This window comes from Phoenix dactylifera, chromosome 12 (genome assembly GCF_051530095.1).
Source record: "Phoenix dactylifera cultivar Ajwa chromosome 12, Ajwa_hap1_PhDact_Kaust_v1.1, whole genome shotgun sequence".
NCBI lineage: Eukaryota > Viridiplantae > Streptophyta > Magnoliopsida > Arecales > Arecaceae > Phoenix > Phoenix dactylifera.
Window position 1 is genome coordinate 22,301,952 of NC_143201.1, and position 19,629 is coordinate 22,321,580.

Sequence of the window (19,629 nt, forward strand, 5' to 3'; positions counted from 1 at the left end):
ACGACTTTTAGGACAATAAGAACTAGAGCGTGTTTTAGGAAACGGCATGAGTTTGTTGCAAGCTAGCTGCCTGCTCCCATCTTATCTCCATGGAACTACATTAAACATGTGTTTAAGGCAGCACCATTCCTCTGATGGTACTTCATGCAGAGGATGACAACATGATGTTATACCTAGTTGGAAATGGGAGGACTAGGAGGGATTAGAGGAGTTTCAAATGTACGTGGATCCAAGTCTAAACTGGAAGGATGGAGCTAATTAGAGCAAAATACAGTTTTGGACAGATGTGATCATTCTCATGGAAACAAAACTAAATCGATCAAGACTCTATTTTACTTATTCGGATCCAATAAAAAATAATAAAAAAGTTTCGAACTCTTAAATTTTGCATGAGTTCAATGCATTTCTTACCAATCTACTAAGAAAGTGGGTTTAATATGAATTTTAATTGTGAAGTGGAAGCCAGTTTAGGCTAGATTTGGGTCAGCAGATATATTTTATGTGAACCCCATGCATGTTGAAGTTGTTTTGGGTTAATCCTTCATTGCATGGAGAACCTGACGAATATTAAAACGATGCGGGCTTGATCCTGGGAATCTCGCTTGGTGGAGTCAAAGCTAAGATTTTGTATCAGAACAGAAACAATTTGTGCCAGAAAAAAGACTTCTAGCTTTCTGCGTTAGCATCTAGAAAATTTATAAAAGAAAAGCAGAAAATAGTCAAAGTCTTCACCATCATGCATCCACGAAAGGGCTGCTTTAGGTATCGCCATAACATGTACATGAATACCATGGCCAAGTCCTGCGGTTTGACAAGTTCTCGATAATATTACAAAATTTAGGTGACATTTTTTTAATAATATTACAAAGTTTAAGTTCTTTAGACGTGGATCAGAAGGATCAATCGATGTGAAAAGGCCTCCAGTGGAAACGCTATATTCGATCCCGGAATTTATGATCGATGGAGGATAAAAGTCTTGTATCCTTTGTCCTCGTTTATGCTTGAGTTGGGATGCTTTCAGTGGTAGACTTGTAGTGTTTTGCCCTGTGGGTCCTTTTTGAACAGAATGAGGTCCGGTAGTAACTCCTAAAGAGAGAGATTGAGGCATTCAAAGACCAATTCTGGCCAGTGAAAACTGCTTAAAAGAAAGATAGTACACTCTCACCACTCGTCTCTCATATTCTTTGCAAGAAAGAGTATACATCTTTTTCAATTCTTTCTTCTCATGTTATCTACGTAAGCTACTAGATTTATTTATTAGACGTATGTTCATATGCACATACGTGCAGCGTTATCATACTTAGAAAAAAAAATCATAGGATTTATGTGGGGCTTCTTTTTTCTATCTTTTTTTTTTTTTTGATCTTTTGCGTTGCTTCTTTCTGGACAAATGATATTTATTTCATCTTTTTGATCTTTTTGTATTGTTCCTTTTTCTTAGAAGAAGAGGTGCAACAAAGAAGCTTGTGTACTTGTTTTCTGTTTTTTTTTCTTTTTTAAAAAATTTATAACTCCCTTCTAATGGTCAATTAGAGGGATTTAAATTATATATTTAATAAAAAAATACCTGGCAAAATATAGGCGACGCATGATTTCTTGCATGCATGATGCATCTGGCAAGCCAAGTCTCACAAGAAATGTACTCTAATCCCAGTTGTCTATCCAATGCTATGCATGACATGGTAGTTTGAACATAATGCAGCAGTATCAAAAGTATAGGTGATTTATAATAGATTAATATTTTTCAGAAAAAGGTGGGAGTCTATGGGAGTTATTGATTTGAATTCTATTCAACACAAGATTAATGGATTGTCAAATGGTAACTATCGAGGCAACTATGTGAAGTTGTTACGATACTAGCTGTTACCTGAATGTCATGCTTTGAAGAAAGCATGTTATGTACAAAAAAGAAAAAAAGAAAAAAAAAAGCATGTTAGTTATGTTCCAAGAAATCAAGCCATCCAAATTAAAGTCAAAAATGTTGTGCCTCGGCCTCTAACATTTGTGTCCTGTTGTATCTGATAAGTAGGACTCTTCTAAATCTACTACGGATGGCATGTATGATGACTTGGTTCAAACCTTTCATTATCTGCCATATGGATTGGGATCCCACATCCCCCTGTTTTTTTTTTTTGGTACAGAGATATTTGAAACATCATGCTTGTTCGAGACCATATAAAGCACACAAACCCTAATATTGGGCAAGAATGATGACGGAACACTATAATTAAGGAGTTAAATTAAGTTTTAAAATCTTTTTTTTTTTTTTGAGGGCAACATGATGGCAAGCATGGTTATATTTAATTGAGAAATAAAATGAGGCAAGAATAGCAAACAGGAGAATATCCCAAAAAGGAAAAAGAAGAGAGAAAGAACAAGGGAAAAGGGAAGAGGAGGAAGAATGAGGAAATGAAAGGGTAATGGATCAAGCAGTTCCTAAGGGGGCGTTTGGTAACCCCAACAAGATCACCACGGTGATCTAAAATCCCTGGTGATTCGAATACTGGGGTGATTTGATCCCCAGTGATCTAAGATCAATGTGTTTGGTAGGCCATGGTCCAGTAATTAAAAATCTTCGGATATCAATGAGTAACTTGTTTGGTATGGTATGGAGATCCAAGATCACCGACCACATAATACCACAAATACCCCTAATATATCTTAGATGGATTTTTTATGTGTTTTTAATTCTCATAAATAAAAAATATAAGTCAATATGCTAATTCCTATAATAGCTCCATTATTTTGTCACATATTCTACTTTTAGTAGCCCTTATCATATATTTATTAATCATATAAAATATATTATAATAAAATATTAATATATTTATCAATATATTAATTATTAATATATTCTATAAAAATATATTTATTACTCCTATAAATTATAATCTTATAAAAATATGTTATTTTTTATTATAGAATTAATATTTTATTTATACTTATCATAATTTTTTTAATACTAATAATTATTTTTATGCTGAACGCGATGATCTTTAATCATCGGGATCAGATTACTCCAGAATAAGGATCACCACTAATCTAAGATCACCTCAGTGATCTCATCTGGGTTACCAAATGCTACCATAAGGTAACCTATGCAATAACAATATTCAGAAAATAAAAATGTTCTGAAAATAAAAATGTTCTGAAAATAAAACATACTAAGATGAATTTAGTGCAAGAAACAAGCAAATTAGTTTTATTAGTTTCCAAATCTATATAAAGGGGGAAGAAAAAAACAAAGATATTATATGTATGAGTTCCGTTAATCGCATCCCGTGGCAAGAGCTTAGTTAAAGTGACCTCCTAGACTTTGAACTTTTGATAATTGTTGCATTGGTTTTTTTATGTAAAATTCTTCTAATGTCCTAACAAAATAAGAAGAATCTTGGGATTGCTTCAACAGAACGTCATGGAAAAGCATCAAAGCAGGAACAAATCATAGCATTGACAAGATCACTCGAGAGAGAACTGAATCATTTATTCAATTTTTCAAAGAGAAACAAAAGACTATTTATGGAGCCCATAAGTATTTAGGACTTTAGAACGCCATAATAAATCATCTAGAACTGTAATTGTAGAAAAAAGGAAAAAAATTAATAAATGTTTTGTTTTATTGAATCTAATAAAATTTTGTTTTAAGGTAGTTTTTTCTCCACAAGGAGAAGGAAAACAACCTAAAAATAGAAAATTGAGATTTCAGCCAGACTAATAGAAGAATGCCAAGTTATAAATATTAGCAATTTTGATAGCGGCATCCAACATCAACAATTTTCAAGCTTCTGGAGTCGTTTCCTTAATAACCCGAACAACAAGTCATAAACAAGGATAATCATCAAATCTGAGCTCCTTTTTCAAGTAATGCACAGGCCGCTCAACAATTTGAGCATATACAACGTGCCCTGTTTGGTCGAAACTTTGGCCGAATCTTGTCAAGGTGCTTTGGAATTTCAAAATATTACATGTGCATTGGTGTGGAACCTTGTAATGTGTCATGCACCATGTATATGGCGTAGAGATTTGGTTTAGACTCTACATTCTCTGGCAGGGCCGACTCAACCATTAGGCAACTAAGGCAGTCGTCTAAGATCCTGGCTCCCAAATACATTTATTATAGTGAGTTTCAAAATGAGCGTCCAAATACATTGAGGCTCCAAATACATTTATATTGGAACATATCTCTTGTCTAAAGAAATTTATTATCTCTTTCTTTATTTGTGCGTTGAGCCCCTAAATGCATTTATGGTGGAATTTTTGAGTTGCCTTAGGCCTCCAAATGCATTGAGCCGTTCCTGTCCTCGGCTACTCCTGCATCCGTTTTCACTATGGGCTCGTTTGGATCGCGGGAAGCATTTTCCCTCCTAAGAATATGATTCGTGGAAATAGATATCTAGGAAGAGAATGCTTGGGAATGTACTTTTGGCATGTTTGGTTAAACATGAGAAAGTGATAGATTTCCAGAGTGCTTATGTTTGGTTGACCATCCACTTGCCTAAAAAAGTTATGTGTAATTCCTATTATACCCTTAATAAAAAATTAGGTACTTTATGCCTTTTTAATGTTGAAGAGTCTTTTTGGAAAAAAAAAGAGGAAATGATTCCCGCTTCATGGAAATGATATTCCTAGGAGGAAAAATACTTCCTACGAACCAAACAAGCTTGAAATGTGGGAATCATATTCGTATGGGAATACAACTTTCTCATCCTTCTTCTTTGAAAACTCCAACCAAACAAGAGACATCTCATTACTTTTCCGTTAACCACACTTCCCCTTTTTCTTTTTTCGTGAACCAAATGAGCCCTACAGGGCTAGTGTGCCTTCCGTTGCTTTTTTTTTTTTTTTTTTGGTTGATGAGAAAAAAAGAAAAAGCTTTTGATTTTTGAATAATCTAAAGGGCTTGCATTGATCAAAATGGTTTGGATTCGGATTGGACCTGGACGAACCCAATTCTCCGCAAGAGGGGAGAGTGCGCGTCCCGCTTTATGACCCGACCCGAATCGAACCGGCCTTCTCCTTTCTGAACAAAAGGCGCCTGAGGCTTCGATCCGAGGAATATGCATCCGGAGAGGGGAAGCGATGATGGCCGCGAGGCAGCCGCCGTCCGGCGACGGCTTCGCCTCCCAGATCGCGGACATGTCAAAGAGCCAGCTCTACGAAGTCATGTCCCAGATGAAGGTAACTTTATTTTTCGTTCAAATAAAAGGCAAAAAAAATGGGGTAAGGAGGGATGAATTGATTCCTGCTGTTTTCTTTCCCCACGTGCAGATTCTGATCGAGCAGAACCAGGAGCAGGCGAGGCAGATCCTCATCGACAACCCTCTCCTGACGCGAACTCTCTTCCAGGTTCTTGATTCTACTCTCATCTCTCTCTCTCTCTCTCTCTCTCTGGCTCCTCGGAAGCTAGGGTATGCTTCTTAAATTTGAAGGAAATAAAGAGTCGATTGGGATTCTGGAAAGTGGTCGTCTCTTTTGATTTCTTGGAGCGAGGAGTCGATACGATTTCACGGCTGGAATTTGTAGTTTTGGCAGAATTAGAGTCTATGATTGAGAAATATACGGGCTTTAGCATGCATGTATTATTATGGATATAATTCTTTGGAAGAGTAATTGAGGGTCTCTGATGATCCCTTCTCTTACCTGGGGTTCCTTTTCTACCCGGGGGAATGATTTTCCTTAAACAAAAAAAAAAGAAAACTGTAAATAGGGTAATACTTCTTTGAAAGATATTTAAGAATTTCTTTGTCATCTAAGCACGATCAAAGTTAATTACTAGAGAAGCTGAATCAAACCCTGGTGTTCTCTGCTGCAACCCACCCAAACCATTAAGCATACAGACATCAGATTTCCAACATGAAGCAAATTTCTTTTATATGTTGAAGTGGATGCATGTGAAGCTTTTTATTTGTTTTCTTCCCCTCTTTTAAATGTGTTTTAATGTTGTTATTGGTAAAATTTTTGTCCCATGTGCAACGATGTTGGCTTCTCAATTGACTATGAATTGAGTTGTTAGGTGGAGATGTGATTGGGGGAAGAGAACCTACTTAAATTAGGACTTTGAAAAATCATAGGAAAGGATAATAATGATATTAAGAAAAAATAATGCAAAATATGAAACTTATAACGACTTAGATGATAAGTTGGCTTAAAAGAAGGAAGAAGTTCCCAGATTAACTCAGATAATGAAGATGAACATTACAGTTTTTTTAGTGTCATTTTAGATGCATTAAGAACGAGGCTAATAAGATTTTGGTGAAATATTCGGAAGTAAATTAAGTTTATTTCTGGAAATTGTTACTTGAGGACTCTAAAAATGGATATGTTTAGAAGAACCACAATCAGAATGTTGTCAGATGTTTTATCATTTAATCTAGAAAGTAGATAAATCTTTGAAAATGATGCAAATTCTAAAGGATTAAATTAAAATGAAATCAAGGTATTTAACTAGCTTTTTGTTAAAGATTGAGATATTTTTCAAAGATTGTACAGGTATTGTGGTAGCCATTTTTAAGTATATAGATGATGTACAAAGGCCAATTGTCATGAAATTGAATTTATAAGCTGCATTATGAAATTATAGGAGACAGTGATGGAGAAAATATATAAATTTGTTTGATTATGTCTAGAAGGTTAGTCATGGAGGCTATTTCTTGCTTACAGCTATTGATAAAAAGTTATAGTAAAAGAAAAGCAATCTATATATGGTCGTGATTGACTAGTGTTGAGTAGCATATGATAGATCACCATAGAGGTATATTGTCTATGCATTAAGAAAAGTGTGCATAGATGATTTACTGAAATTGTTGAGGGTATGCATAATGGGGCTTGTAGTTATGATGGACAAGGGGATTTCTTCTTGTTGTATGATCGCAACAACAATGAGCCCATATCTCGTATAATTAACTATGAATGTGCATATTATTGCATGATAATTGATGATGTAAGGATAAGGTTGCATGCGAGTTTGGAATAATGGGGTATGTGTTGGAGATTAAAGGGTACAGCAAAAAATGAAGCATACGGGTTGCAAAATGGAAATGAAGATATGGTTCTGGAATTTGTTATCATTTGTTTCAAAAAATTGTAGATATTGATGAAGGTGTATTCAATGGGATTAGACATCGGTAGATGGAGAGGTGAAATGCTTTTAGTGTTATGCCACTGAATCGAGCTTAATGTCTTAACCAATTATTTAGTAATATGATAAAATGGGTCATGATATTGTATGGCCTGAACTATTAGAAAATAAAGATGTTCAAAATAAACAGATAAATAGGAGATAGCATATAAGATTGAAATGACTATATGGTACAGCAAGAGAGGATAGGGTGTGGAATAGGTCTCCAACAGGTGGTGTAGGAGATGTGCCAATTTGGGACAAAGTGAATAGGGAACTTGGTTAAGATGATTTGGGCATCTCATTGGAGCGCTGAAAAGGAGTCATTTGTCAGGATTTGCTTGAATTTGTCATGAAGTGTTAGAAAAGCATGGAAGATCTAAGGTAAAATTTGTGAAATTTGTCTAAATCTGAAACAACATGAAATAACAGAGGTAGTTCTTGATAGAAGAATTGCTGTATATACAAATTTATAAAGCCAGCTTTCATAGAGTTGGAGAAAGGTCTAACAGTTGTGGTGATTTTGTGGTATGACAGTAAGCAATTAGGATTTAATGCTAGTATAGTCTATTGTCTGAACCATTTAATTTTGGAGATATGAACAATATTTCTTAGAGGAACGAGGCGAGGGTGCCAAGGTTCCTTAAAGGCGATACCATGATCGAGAAAGTTAATGTGCTAGGCTTTTGTATGGAAAGGGAAGCACCATTTCTAGGTATTAATAGAAAATTTGGAAGTGAAGGAGAAAAAGGAAGCTTTCGGCTCTATTTGAGGTTTCTTGAGTGTGGAATTGTAGCCATTTAGCATTTACATTTGATCTAGGGTTTTAAGATATGGTTGTAGATTGAGCATTGGTGAGGAGAAAGATTTTGATCAAACTAACTGCATCGACAATTTATAGATAGAAAGGATATGGGAGCAAGAGGAAAGAAAGAGTGTGGGGTTTTGCTGTATGAGCTGTAGACACCCCTTAGCTGTTGTAAATATATACATTCTTGTTCCAAATAAAGACCAAGATCCTTACCTAGCATCCTAGACCTATACCCTACCGCATGACCTCAATCTAGAGGCCTAATTTCTTGTGTGCGGGCTTTTATTAATTAAATTAGGAGATCTTTTCATCAATTTCCCCTCGTTTCTGCATAAAATAAAGTTCTAGATAATTCTATTTACATCTTGACTAATATCTCACCTTATAGACTTAAACCCCTAGAGTTGATTCACTATGCACTCATATTTATTAATTAAATTAGGAAATTAGACGGTCTGTAATTTCCCATTTCTATGCAAATTAAAATTCTAGAGGACTTTGTTTGCACTCCTTGACATCTCTAACTTTAATCACATAGTCACCCAATTGTACCTTCATTTATTAGTTTGCTCCCTTAGTACCTGCCAAAACACCCACTCAACACCTTTAATCACCCTATCCCTATGGAACACTTGCATGCCCACCATTGAAAATATTAACTAATTCTAACGCGCACCCACTTTTTTCTACCTTCCCTAATTGACTAGAGCATCTAGACTCGCATCATTTCTACACCCACATGCATGCTCCACTCATTCCTCAACTACCCCAGCGCCACCTCGGATCGCACCCACATGCACCCATGTGGATCAAGGGGCTGTCAATTTTAACTTGTACCAGATTCTAACTTGATTCCAAATTGGTCTCCTGCCATGCTAACCCCTAAGTGCTTATAGGTTTTTTGTTTGGATCTATGCACCAACTACATCCCCCAGAAAAGACAAAAAGAAATATTTTCTATATAAATATATATTTCTCAAGCTAGATCCATGGCATGCATTCGTTTGTCACCATATCACGTGGTTGGCCTCCCTTGTCATTCCAAAATATTCCCTCCTACCTTTCATCTTGTTACAAATCACCAATTTGCCATCCATTCTACTGCAAATAATTACCATCACACCATCTAGTTAGATTCTCCCTGTTAGTTATGCAATCACCTCCACATCCCTTTCAATTGCAAGTATATCCTTCAAAATGTTTCTTATTTGCATGTTTATCCCTGTTGTCAGAATCTATCAGGCAACATTCGTTTCATTACGGTTTACCTAGCTTAAAAGTTAACTAAACCATTGACTTGACCATTCTATTCATCGTTAGAATGTTGATAAGCCAATTGTAAAGGGTTGTTTGTGTAAATTCCTATGCGCTCATGAGAAAAATTAGCTCCATTCTCTTCCACTCCACACACGCACACTCTCTACCCCCCCCCCCTCGAATCCCTATACCCTCACTCAAAGCCTAGAAATCCCTAAATCCCTATTTCATTACAAGACAATGTGACGAGGTGGCAAGTTTCAAAGGCATTGAAGGGAGAGGAGCATCAACTTGGGGCACACATGCGGTGAAGGTCAAAGTGATCTTTAAGCAATTCAACTCGAACCATGACAAGGAGACAATGATGCTTGTGGTGGATGTCAACCTGCACATTAAGTTCATTGACTGTAGCTTGTCACCATCCTCAATGATACCGTTCACAGCCTCTGCACCTACAACGATGATGCTAGCAACATTGATTGCGACTTTGACACCCTCATCTTCCACCTTGCCACTGCCTTTGACCTCCCTACTGCTAACAAGGCAATGGTCGTGCTCTCCACCATTTTCTTAATCCTTAAGGACCACCTCTCTCCACGTCTGCACCAAAGACTACCCCCATCACCTACCTTTAATCCCACCTTCTGGAACCATGAGTTCCCCCTTGACGTCTCCAGGGTTCTCCTTGATGACCTTGAGATCCTTGTCAAACGCCTCTGCTTCAAACACCTATCGAGATCTAGTGAACAACATCAACTTCAACTCCTTGAGGACCGATGGTCCCAAGAGATAATCGTACTCCTTTGCTGAGAGAGGCACGTAGAGGAGCTCAGGATTCGAGAGAACCAGGGGTACCTAGTGAGGTGGAGAGAGGCACTAGACTGATAGAAGGGAAGGAGAGAAAGGCACTATGGCCAGGGGGCTGGTGTTTGGAGAGAGCAATGATTGGAAGGAAAGTCAGAGAAGGGAGTGGATGCACCTGGATAAAAAGAATAAGATGAGAGACAGAAAGGGATATTAAGTCAGATTAAAAGGCTAGATATTTTATCACTGGATTTGAACATCAAGTTAGGGGTATCTAAGTCAATTTAGTGCAAAGCAACTAGTTTTTATCGTTTTTGGACAATAGAGAAATCAAATGGATAGATAGCAAATTGGAAATGTTTTGGAAGGGATATTTGAAAAAGGACCTTATTGAAGTGTTAAAAATGTCATTGTTGTTGCTTTTATACGTAAGTAATTGTTATTATTTTAATTATTATTTTTAATATATTATTGATCTTTACAATATTTTTAAAATACTACTAATAGCATATGCTTTCACATGTCGCATTTGTGCTATTCGGTCTCTTTATTGACCACATATCTTGGCCACCTTTTAAAGGACTATGGATTTATACACCACCTCTATCTACTTATAGGATTTTCAGGCAGCATATTGTCTTTCCTGATTGATTTTTTCTGTCTTCAACAACATTGATACTTCTTTCTTATAAATGAGTTCAAATAGGACTCTAAACTAAGAAAGCAATAAGAGGAGACACAATTGCATATTAATTATTTTTTTTTTATTTTTTTGGTGTGATCTTGCATCAAAAATAAACAGAAGTAGGAAAGAGAAAACAGGATCCAATGGATGGGTTGTAAGATGCCTGAGTTCCCTTGAAGTTATCGTACCAATACATCTTCATCCTCCACAAGTCTTTTCTGTAGTCCATAACGAATAAGATAGTTGTTAAGGGACATCATGGGCTTCAGATATATCTATTAATTGGCATCTCCCTCCTCCCCTCTCCTTTTCCTCCTCCCCTTCTGAATGAAGACATGAATTTTTAACTCAACTCAAATAAGCCTTAATCCCAAACTAGCGGGCATTTGGCTAAGACATGGATTTTCATACTTAGCAAAAATTAATTTTGAGTACTGGAGTTGCATGGATTTCTCTAAATTTTCACTTTGGTCCATGATGCATATTGATCACTTCTACAACATGTTTTCCAACCGAGCTTGTACTATTTTACAACATAGTGGCTCCTACTACACTAGAATCCAAACAAATGAATGTGAGTTAAAGCTCTCTCTAGAATATGCTCTAAAGCTGTTTGAGGCAAATGAAAGCTATGGATTTAAAAAGTCCCACAGATTTGATTTGTTTATTATACTTGCAGTTATTGCTTAATGGGAAAATCACCTTTTGAGATCATATGCACAGTGGATTTGGGCTCTAAGCAAGAAATTATATCAGGTCCGACTCTTTTATAAACTTTATTCATGGGGAATTGTTTTGTATTAACGCCTTGCCATAATTGATATATGCTGGATTCTGCCTATCACAAAGAAGTGATGCAGCTCATACTTCAGAAAAAGGATGGATAGAAGAAAAGGGCCACAATGAAAGAAAGGTCAACAACTATCTCGTAGTGGATAATGAAGCTAATTGGCATTTCTATGAAAAAGGAATGCTGACAAAAAAGCTTTTTGGGTTTTCCGTTGTCATTCTAAGAGAGTTTGTTCGTTGATTGGCGATCATGTTAGGTTGAATCATTTTCTTTCAGAGTATGATAGCAGTCAAGGTATCAGTTTGTCTTATGATTTCTTTTTAAAAATTGTTTGTTGATCTTGGAAAGTGTGCGTGAGTACCAATCCCTTCGATTTATGGTGCATTATGACTTGGTTTAGACCAGTTTGAATAATATTATTACTCTTATGTTATTTTAAGCACTTTAGCTTCATTTCATTCGATATGACGTGTTGGCATGTAATACTTATGGCTAGCGATTTACATTGTGAAATGTCTTAATGTTTCACTACAGGCGCAGATTATGCTCGGAATGCTGCAGTCTCCTCAAGTGGTAATCTTTCTTTTTAACTTTAAAATATATTGTTTCATTCTTAAGTAGTGCCGATGTTGAAAATATAAATCTTTGTTCTTTCTTCAGATGCCTAATGTCCAGCAGGCTTTATCACAACCACAATCAGCACAGATGCAGCAGCCGAATGCTCAAACTACTCAACCGTTGCCAGTACAAGCTGGACTGCAGGGTCAATCTAGTTCACCGCAAACCTCATTGTCTGGTAGACAGCAACATCCTACTCACCCATCCATTCCATTGCCATCTGCTTCTGTTCCCCCATTGAACTTTCAGTTGCAGACCATGCCTTCAGATACCCCACATTCAGTACAACAAATTAGGAGTTTTCTGAATGCTCAAGCTCCCGTATCGCTTCCACAATCTTCTCAGATCCATAACCTTGCTCTACCCCCTCTTCCTGCTCCTCCACAGTTCTCTGCACTTCCATCCCACATGCCTATTGTTTCTGGCCAGACACAGCAATCTTTGCAGACTCCTGGAGTATTTAATCTGCCCCTGCAACCACCTTTGCCACAGCAACCTAGGCCACCTTCCATGCAGCCTTTTTCTCATCTGCTTCATTCACAGCTGCCTCATGCTCTTGGTTTTCAACCATCAAGTGCACCGCTACAGCTTTTATCACAAGCTTCATTTCATGTAAGTTGGCTATTACAAGCTCCATGCTACTTTGCATTTTACTAATACCCGAATTTTTTAACAATATGAACAAACTGCATGAGATAACCTTTTTTGTGTTTTTCAGTCAGGTAGCAATCTTTCATCTTCCTTCCCACAAGGACAACCGCCGCCACCAAGTCAACCACCACCCCATCCGCTTTATCAGGTTGGTTTTATCATTCCTGCTCATGGGCAGGATTGAATTTGTGACTTGCTGTTATATTCACTGTCTGCAACATTTGGCTTGGAGAATTTGGATAGGTAACATTTGGCCATTCTCTTACCGACAATGCCTTATGGATAGGTGGCAGAAATTAACTCAAGGGACATCAACCGTTGCCGATTACATTGCACGATTTGAGGAGTTTCATATGAGGTGCGGTGTAATCGAAGAGGAGACTGTTACCCTCTCTAGGTTTCGGGCAGGACTTCGCGAGGAGATCCAGAAAGAATTAATCCTTTGAGAGATTACCACTCTCGGCCAACCATACCAGTTGGCTCAAGATGTGGATAGTTTCTTACGGATCCCTGTAGTGAGGCGTACTGACCCCTGACCCATGGTTCCAGGAGCCCGACCTAGTCAAAATTATCTTCCGCAAACCATATCACTTCCCAATCCTCCTACCCAGCTCGGTTTTAGCCAAGCACCGACTAGGACATCCCCAATGCCAATCCAGAACCCGTCCAATGATAAAAGAAAATGTATACTAGGTTCCAACCCTCCTTCGAGAAGCCAAACCCAATGTTTCAGGTGCCAAAAATTCGGCCATATAGCGTCCCAATGTAATGCCAAGACCTATCTAATAACTGAACTTGAAGTTGGGACTCAGGAGACTAAATGTCTCGAAGAAGTCTATGAACCAAACATCGAGGATTTTGTAGAAGACTTTGGAGACGAACAGATCGGGTTAGAGTTTATCTAAGCTGAACCTCAAAAGGAGCCGACTGATCGGAATGACCAAAATCCTAGGCTTCATGTGGTTAGGTGTACTCTAGCTCAAACTAAGACCGAACAAGATTGGCGTAGGATCTTCCTATTTTACACGCTTATTAAGATCAATGGTAAAACATGCAAAATTCTATTTGATAGCGGGAGTTGCATCAACACCATTGCTTCTGGAGTTGTTTCCCGCCTCGGCCTAAAATCTACCCCTCATCCCAACCTATATAAGGTAGCTTGGGTAGATAAGACGTCCATCTCGGTGTCGGAAAGATGCCTCGTCCCGATTCAATTCCTATCTTATAAAGACGAGATTTGGTGCGACTGCATTCCGATGGACGTAGGTCAAATCATTCTAGGAAGACCTTGGTTATACGATAGGGATGTCACACTTCATGGACGGTCGAATTCATGTAGCTTTATGTTCCAGGGTTGGAAAATTATACTGAACTTATTGCCTCCTAGAGAGCCCGCTCCTGAAAAGAAGAATGCTACACCTGTGGAAAGAGGTAATGAAAGAGGTAATGAAAGATATCGAAAACCAATCACCTGTGTTTGCCTTGTGGCTAGAGTTATCAATGTGGAGTCGAATCTTGAGCACCCACCCACAGTAGTTCCCCTGTTGGAGGAGTTTCACTCTGTTTTTTCTAAGGATCTTCCAGATACACTTCCTCCAATGCGTGATATCCAGCACGTAATTGACCTCATTCCTGGAGCATCCTTGCTAAATCTTTTCCATCATAGGCTCAACCCAAACGAGCACACCGAACTGAAACATCAAGTTGACGAACTCCTCACCCGAGGGTATATTCGAGAGAGTTTGAGCCCCTATGCTGTACCTGCACTCCTCACTCCCAAGAAAGACGGTTCTTGGAGGATGTGCGTTGATAGCCGTGCCATCAATAAAATCACGGTTAAGTATCGTTTTCCCATTCCTAGGCTGAATGACCTTTTGGACTTTATGTCTGGTGCTATAGTTTTTTTCAAGATCGACCTAAAGAGTGGATACCACCAGATTCGAGTTCGTCCTAGGGATGAATGGAAAATTGCCTTTAAGACCAAAGATGGACTCTACGAATGGTTAGTGATGCCATTCGGATTAATAAATGCTCCCAGTACTTTTATGAGGATGATGACACAGATCTCTCAACCTTTCTTGAATAAATTTGTTGTATATTTTGATGAAATCCTCATCTATAGTCAAACTCAAGAGCTCCGTCTCTCACACTTAAGGCAAGTCTGTGATGTCCTTAGGAGAGAAAGCTTCTTTGCAAATCCCAAGAAGTGTGCCTTCCTGACCGATCGCATCACCTTCTTAGGGTTCATAGTGTCTTCTAAGGGTGTCTCCGTTGACCCGGACAAAGTAAGCGCGATAGTTGATTGGCCTGAGCCCAAGACCCTCGCGGAAGTACGTAGTTTTCATATCTTGGCTACTTTCTATCATCGCTTCATTAGAAATGTTAGTTCAATACTGTCTCCCATTACAGATTGCATGAAGAAAGGAGACTTTATCTGGACTAAGTCGGCATCTCAAGCATTTATTGAAATTAAGAAAAGGATGACCGAAGCGCCTGTTTTGCACCTCCCTAATTTCACAAAGGTATTTGAGGTCGCATGTGATGCCTCTGGTGTTGGCATAGGTGGCGTATTAAGCCAAGAAGGTCACCCTGTCGCATTCTTTGGCGAAAAATTAAGCAACGGCAGGTTGCATTATTCCACCTATGATAAGAAATTTTATGCGCTAATGCAAGCTTTGCGACATTGGCGACACTATCTGCTACCGCAAGAATTTGTATTATACTCTGACCATGAGGCTTTAAAGTATCTCAACTCCCAAAAGAAACTGAACCATCGACACGGCCGATGGATCGAGTTTCTTCAAGCCTATACTTTTGTCCTGAAACATAAAGCCGGAGTTGAAAATAAGGCTGCTGATGCGCTCAGTCGATGGATCTGCCTCCTATCCATGATGAGCACTGAAGTAATTAGTTTTGAAAAGATCAGGGAACAATATACCACATGTCCCGACTTTAGTGCAGTGTACCTGACCCTACTAGATGATTACCTCTTTCGCTCCGACCGATTGTGTATTCCTCGAACCTCATTGCGAGATTTCCTAGTATGGGAAATACATGCTGGAGGACTGTCTGGGCATTTCGGGAGAGACAACCATTGAAATGGTGGAAAGACGTTTTTTTTGGCCGAGTCTCAAGAGAGACGTGGCCAAAATTGTCGGTCAGTGTCGCACATGTCAACTAGCCCAACAACGTAAGTAGAACACTGGTTTTTACACTCTACTACCTGTTTCCGATTGCCCCTGGCAAGATGTTAGTATGGATTTCGTGTTAGGACTTTCACGTACCTCTACCAAACACGATTCTATTTTTGTAGTTGTGGACCAATTTTCTAAGATGGCTCATTTTCTCCTCTGTTCTAAGACTTCGATGCTTCTAGGATTGCGAAACTCTATTTTGACGAAGTCGTTAGACTTCATGGCCTCCCAAAATCTATTGTGTCTGATAGGGATGTTAAATTCATGAGCTACATTTGAAAAATCCTTTGGCATATGATGGGCACCAAATTAAAATTTTCATCTGCCTATCATCCACAAATTGATGGCCAGATAGAAGTTGTTAACCGAAGTCTAGGAAATCTTTTAAGATGTCTGGTAGGTGAGCATGCTAGGATTTGGCCCATTTGGGATTTAGTGTTACCGACCGCCAAGTTTGCATATAATAGTTCGGTCGATAGGACCTTAGGCATGAGTTCTTTCGAAGTGGTGAATGGATATAAACCTAGGCAACCCATAGACTTGATTCCCATGTTTCATCAACATAGAGTCTCTGAGTCTGCACAATCATTTGCATCACACCTGTATTCATTGCATCAGGAAATCAGCAAATGTATTCACTCTAATAACTTAAAATATAAATCCCTTGCTGATTTGCACAGACGTTATAAAGAGTTGAATGTAGGAGATTATGTCATTGTGAGAATTAGACCTGAACGACTCCCTTCGGGAACGTTCAAAAAGTTGCAATCTCGTAGTGCGGGACCGTTCAAAGTCCTAAAGAAAATCAGTTCGAATGCTTATGTTGTAGATCTTTCTGAAGACTATGGGATTAGTGCGACATTTAATATTGAAGATTTAGTCACATATAAGAAGTCAACATTCATTCCTTCTGATCTTTTTGTTGATACATCCGCCTTTGTTGATCACCTTGACCCATCACCTGCTAATGAGCCTCCACCTCCAAAGTTTCATGCACGCAGAGAACACATGGAACATATATTAGATGAGCATGTTATATCTACCAGGAGAGGAAGTTACCAACGTTACTTTGTTCGGTGGAAAGGTCAACCCGAATTGGATGTGACGTGAATTTCGCGAGCCGAGTTGCAGCGCCTTGACCCTGACCTTCTGGAGCAGTACGACAGCTGTCCAGACCTGCACTCGACGGGGTCGAGTTCTTTTCACTCGGGAGGAGTTGATGGGGACATCGAAGCTGATTATGTTCCCGCCTAGTCCACCATCTTAGTGCATATTTATTTTATTTTATTTCTGGGCTTGTTTGCCTTTTAGGGTTCATTTGTGTATTTTGGGTTTATTGGGAATTATTCTTGTCTAAGGGGGTTTTATTTTAATTGTTCTTATTTGGACCCTATTTATAGGGGACTTTTATGATGATTAGGATTAATGAAGAATTAAATATTTTTCCCCCACGTTTCCGTCTTCTCTCTTCCTCCTCTCCTCTTCTCCCTCTTCTCTTCCTCTCTGCCGCTCTTCCTCTCCTCTTCTCCTCCTCTTCTTCCTCCCTCTTCCTCTGTTTCACATTTTACAGCCACAACAGTCATCCCGAGTTGGACCTTTCACTGCAGCCGCTTTCTCCGTGTTTGGTGCGACATCAAATTTTTTCATTGGTTCATATATAGAAGTATTTTAAGAACTATGTATTTGGACTACTGATGCCAAAATATGGAATAACACGTTTTATTTATATATGCACTCAAAATGATCCAGAGATTTGCATCTGGCTCTATAAGTCACCACATGATCAAATCAGTTCTATATGCATAAGCTTAAGTTGAACTGTGAAGTCACCACATGCTCCTGCTGGGTTGCAAACAGATTTCATGTTGAATGACTCTGCAGTCATTATAGTTCATGCTCTATAATCAATCACTTGAATATCTAAAAATATTTGGACCATACTTAGCAGGATCATGCTTCGACCTAATTATCTTCACTGCACATGATCTGGTAGCAGAATGGTCAGTTGTGCGGCTGTTCGCTGCCTTGGTTGCGGCTTTCATTAACAAAATCAAATTTGGTGTTGTTTCCAGGGTGGTCCACATATAGGTCCAGATTATAGCAATCAAGCTGGGACATCCGTTCAAGCTGAAAGAGGAGCTCCTTGGGCACTCAGCCTGCCTGAAAAAGCAACTCCTGGGCTGCAGCTGCCGGGACCACCACCATTGATTTTGGGACAGGCCACTTCTGGCACATCTGGTCAGCCACCCCGTCCACCGCCGGTAATTATCATCATGGCCATGTTTAAGTGTTCATTATTTAAGCTCCAACTTCCAAGGTTTCCTCTTATTAGCTACCCCTCTGTTTTGCTTGTGCAGTTGACTCCTGAGATGGAGAAAGCTTTAATTCAGCAAGTCATGAGCCTTACTCCGGAACAGATCAATCTTCTGCCTCCTGAGCAAAGGCATCAGGTGCTTCAACTACAGGAAATGCTAAGATAGTGATGAAACTTGAAACTGGCACTTCGTGGAGCGTGGAATGGCTTTTTTGGAACAGATATGCAGTATAACGCTCGAGAATTAAGACCAGCCTTCAGTCACAAGCTCTTCTCAACTAAGCTGTGCTTGACAACTGGTCCCGAACCTATCCATGATCTAGGTTTCTAATAGGTGCAGAGCCTGTCACATCTATTCATTTTGATTTTCACATCAGTTATTAAATTTTGATGCCTCCTGTTTTTGGGGCTAAGGTTGCCGGATATGTGTCCAAAGACCAGAGAGTTCATGGTATTTGAGTTTCCTTTAACCGGAGAGGAAAATAAATGGAAGATCGATATTTCTGAAAGTAGCACTTACAGAATATTCAGACCCAAATTGCACGCTTATAAGAGTAGCTAATGAATTTTGTCCTACTAAATTAGAGCTGGGTGTATGGGAAATTTTATCTACACATCAATGGTCGTTGGTTGCTACAATTTTGTTTGATCGTCTCACAATTTTGTTAAGTAATTTCTTAAATGTTCATGTTGAAGCCTTTTGACGCCATCCAGGTGCTCTAAAACTGATTAGGTTAAATTTTTGTCTTCATTATTTGTACAATCACATATAATAATTGCAATCTTTCCACTACAATAATGATTGGACAGTTTAAGTGGCTCATCATTCTCCCTTCACTACAATATCCCAACTAGCTCACCATTTGAATCCAACATCAGGTGGTATTCAATTTATGAGTTCTTTATTGCTTTAGCTTCACGGCGCATTTTCAGTGTTTCCTTTTAGATCACCTGTCTATATCTCTACATTTCGCAATAAATTCAGGACAGGGCTTACTATTTCTTTTTTCTAAAATCAACTATACACCCCATTGCAGTGCTCCTCAAGCCTTAATTTGGGGTCAACAGATGGTGTCCCTGTCCCATACGTGATGCGTGCAACCATCCTAAGGGGGATGATTCCTGGATGTGTGAAGCAAGATTCAAGATCCACTAACCTGTCGCTGTGGAATAACAGAATGACTCCATGTAACCGATCGACAATTAAAATAAAAATGAGGGGAAAGAAAAACTTGTCATTTCCTTTTACTTTACTCGCTTATTTCCAGTCCTAGTTCCACCGCACAAAGATAGGAGAGTACAAACAAGAACACCAAAATCTAGAGCTAGCCCCGGAGCTCCTGTTGCTGGATTTCCTCCATGTGCTTTCCACCACGGCGTGGCAGTGT

At 38.8% G+C, this 19,629-nt stretch overlaps 1 protein-coding gene across 7 annotated transcripts; it reads left to right on the forward strand.

Moving 5' to 3' along the window:
• The first annotated feature begins 5,018 nt into the window (after nt 1-5,018).
• Nucleotides 5,019-18,880, forward strand: LOC103719569 (cleavage stimulating factor 64-like). Of its 7 annotated transcripts, none has more exons than XM_088709122.1 (9): nt 5,023-5,178; nt 5,269-5,346; nt 11,354-11,430; nt 11,527-11,758; nt 11,999-12,037; nt 12,125-12,694; nt 12,801-12,881; nt 18,000-18,188; nt 18,285-18,880. In XM_088709122.1, exons 4-9 carry the CDS (start codon nt 11,744-11,746, stop codon nt 18,405-18,407), a joined length of 1,017 nt encoding a protein of 338 aa, XP_088565248.1. In that variant the 5' UTR covers nt 5,023-5,178; nt 5,269-5,346; nt 11,354-11,430; nt 11,527-11,743; the 3' UTR covers nt 18,408-18,880. The 7 variants fall into 7 exon arrangements, with proteins under 7 accessions (XP_008807107.3, XP_088565246.1, XP_088565249.1 ...); XM_017845823.4 differs by having other exon boundaries at nt 5,135-5,178; nt 11,524-11,758; XM_008808886.4 differs by having other exon boundaries at nt 5,135-5,178; nt 11,354-11,758.
• Nucleotides 18,881-19,629: the final 749 nt, after the last annotated feature.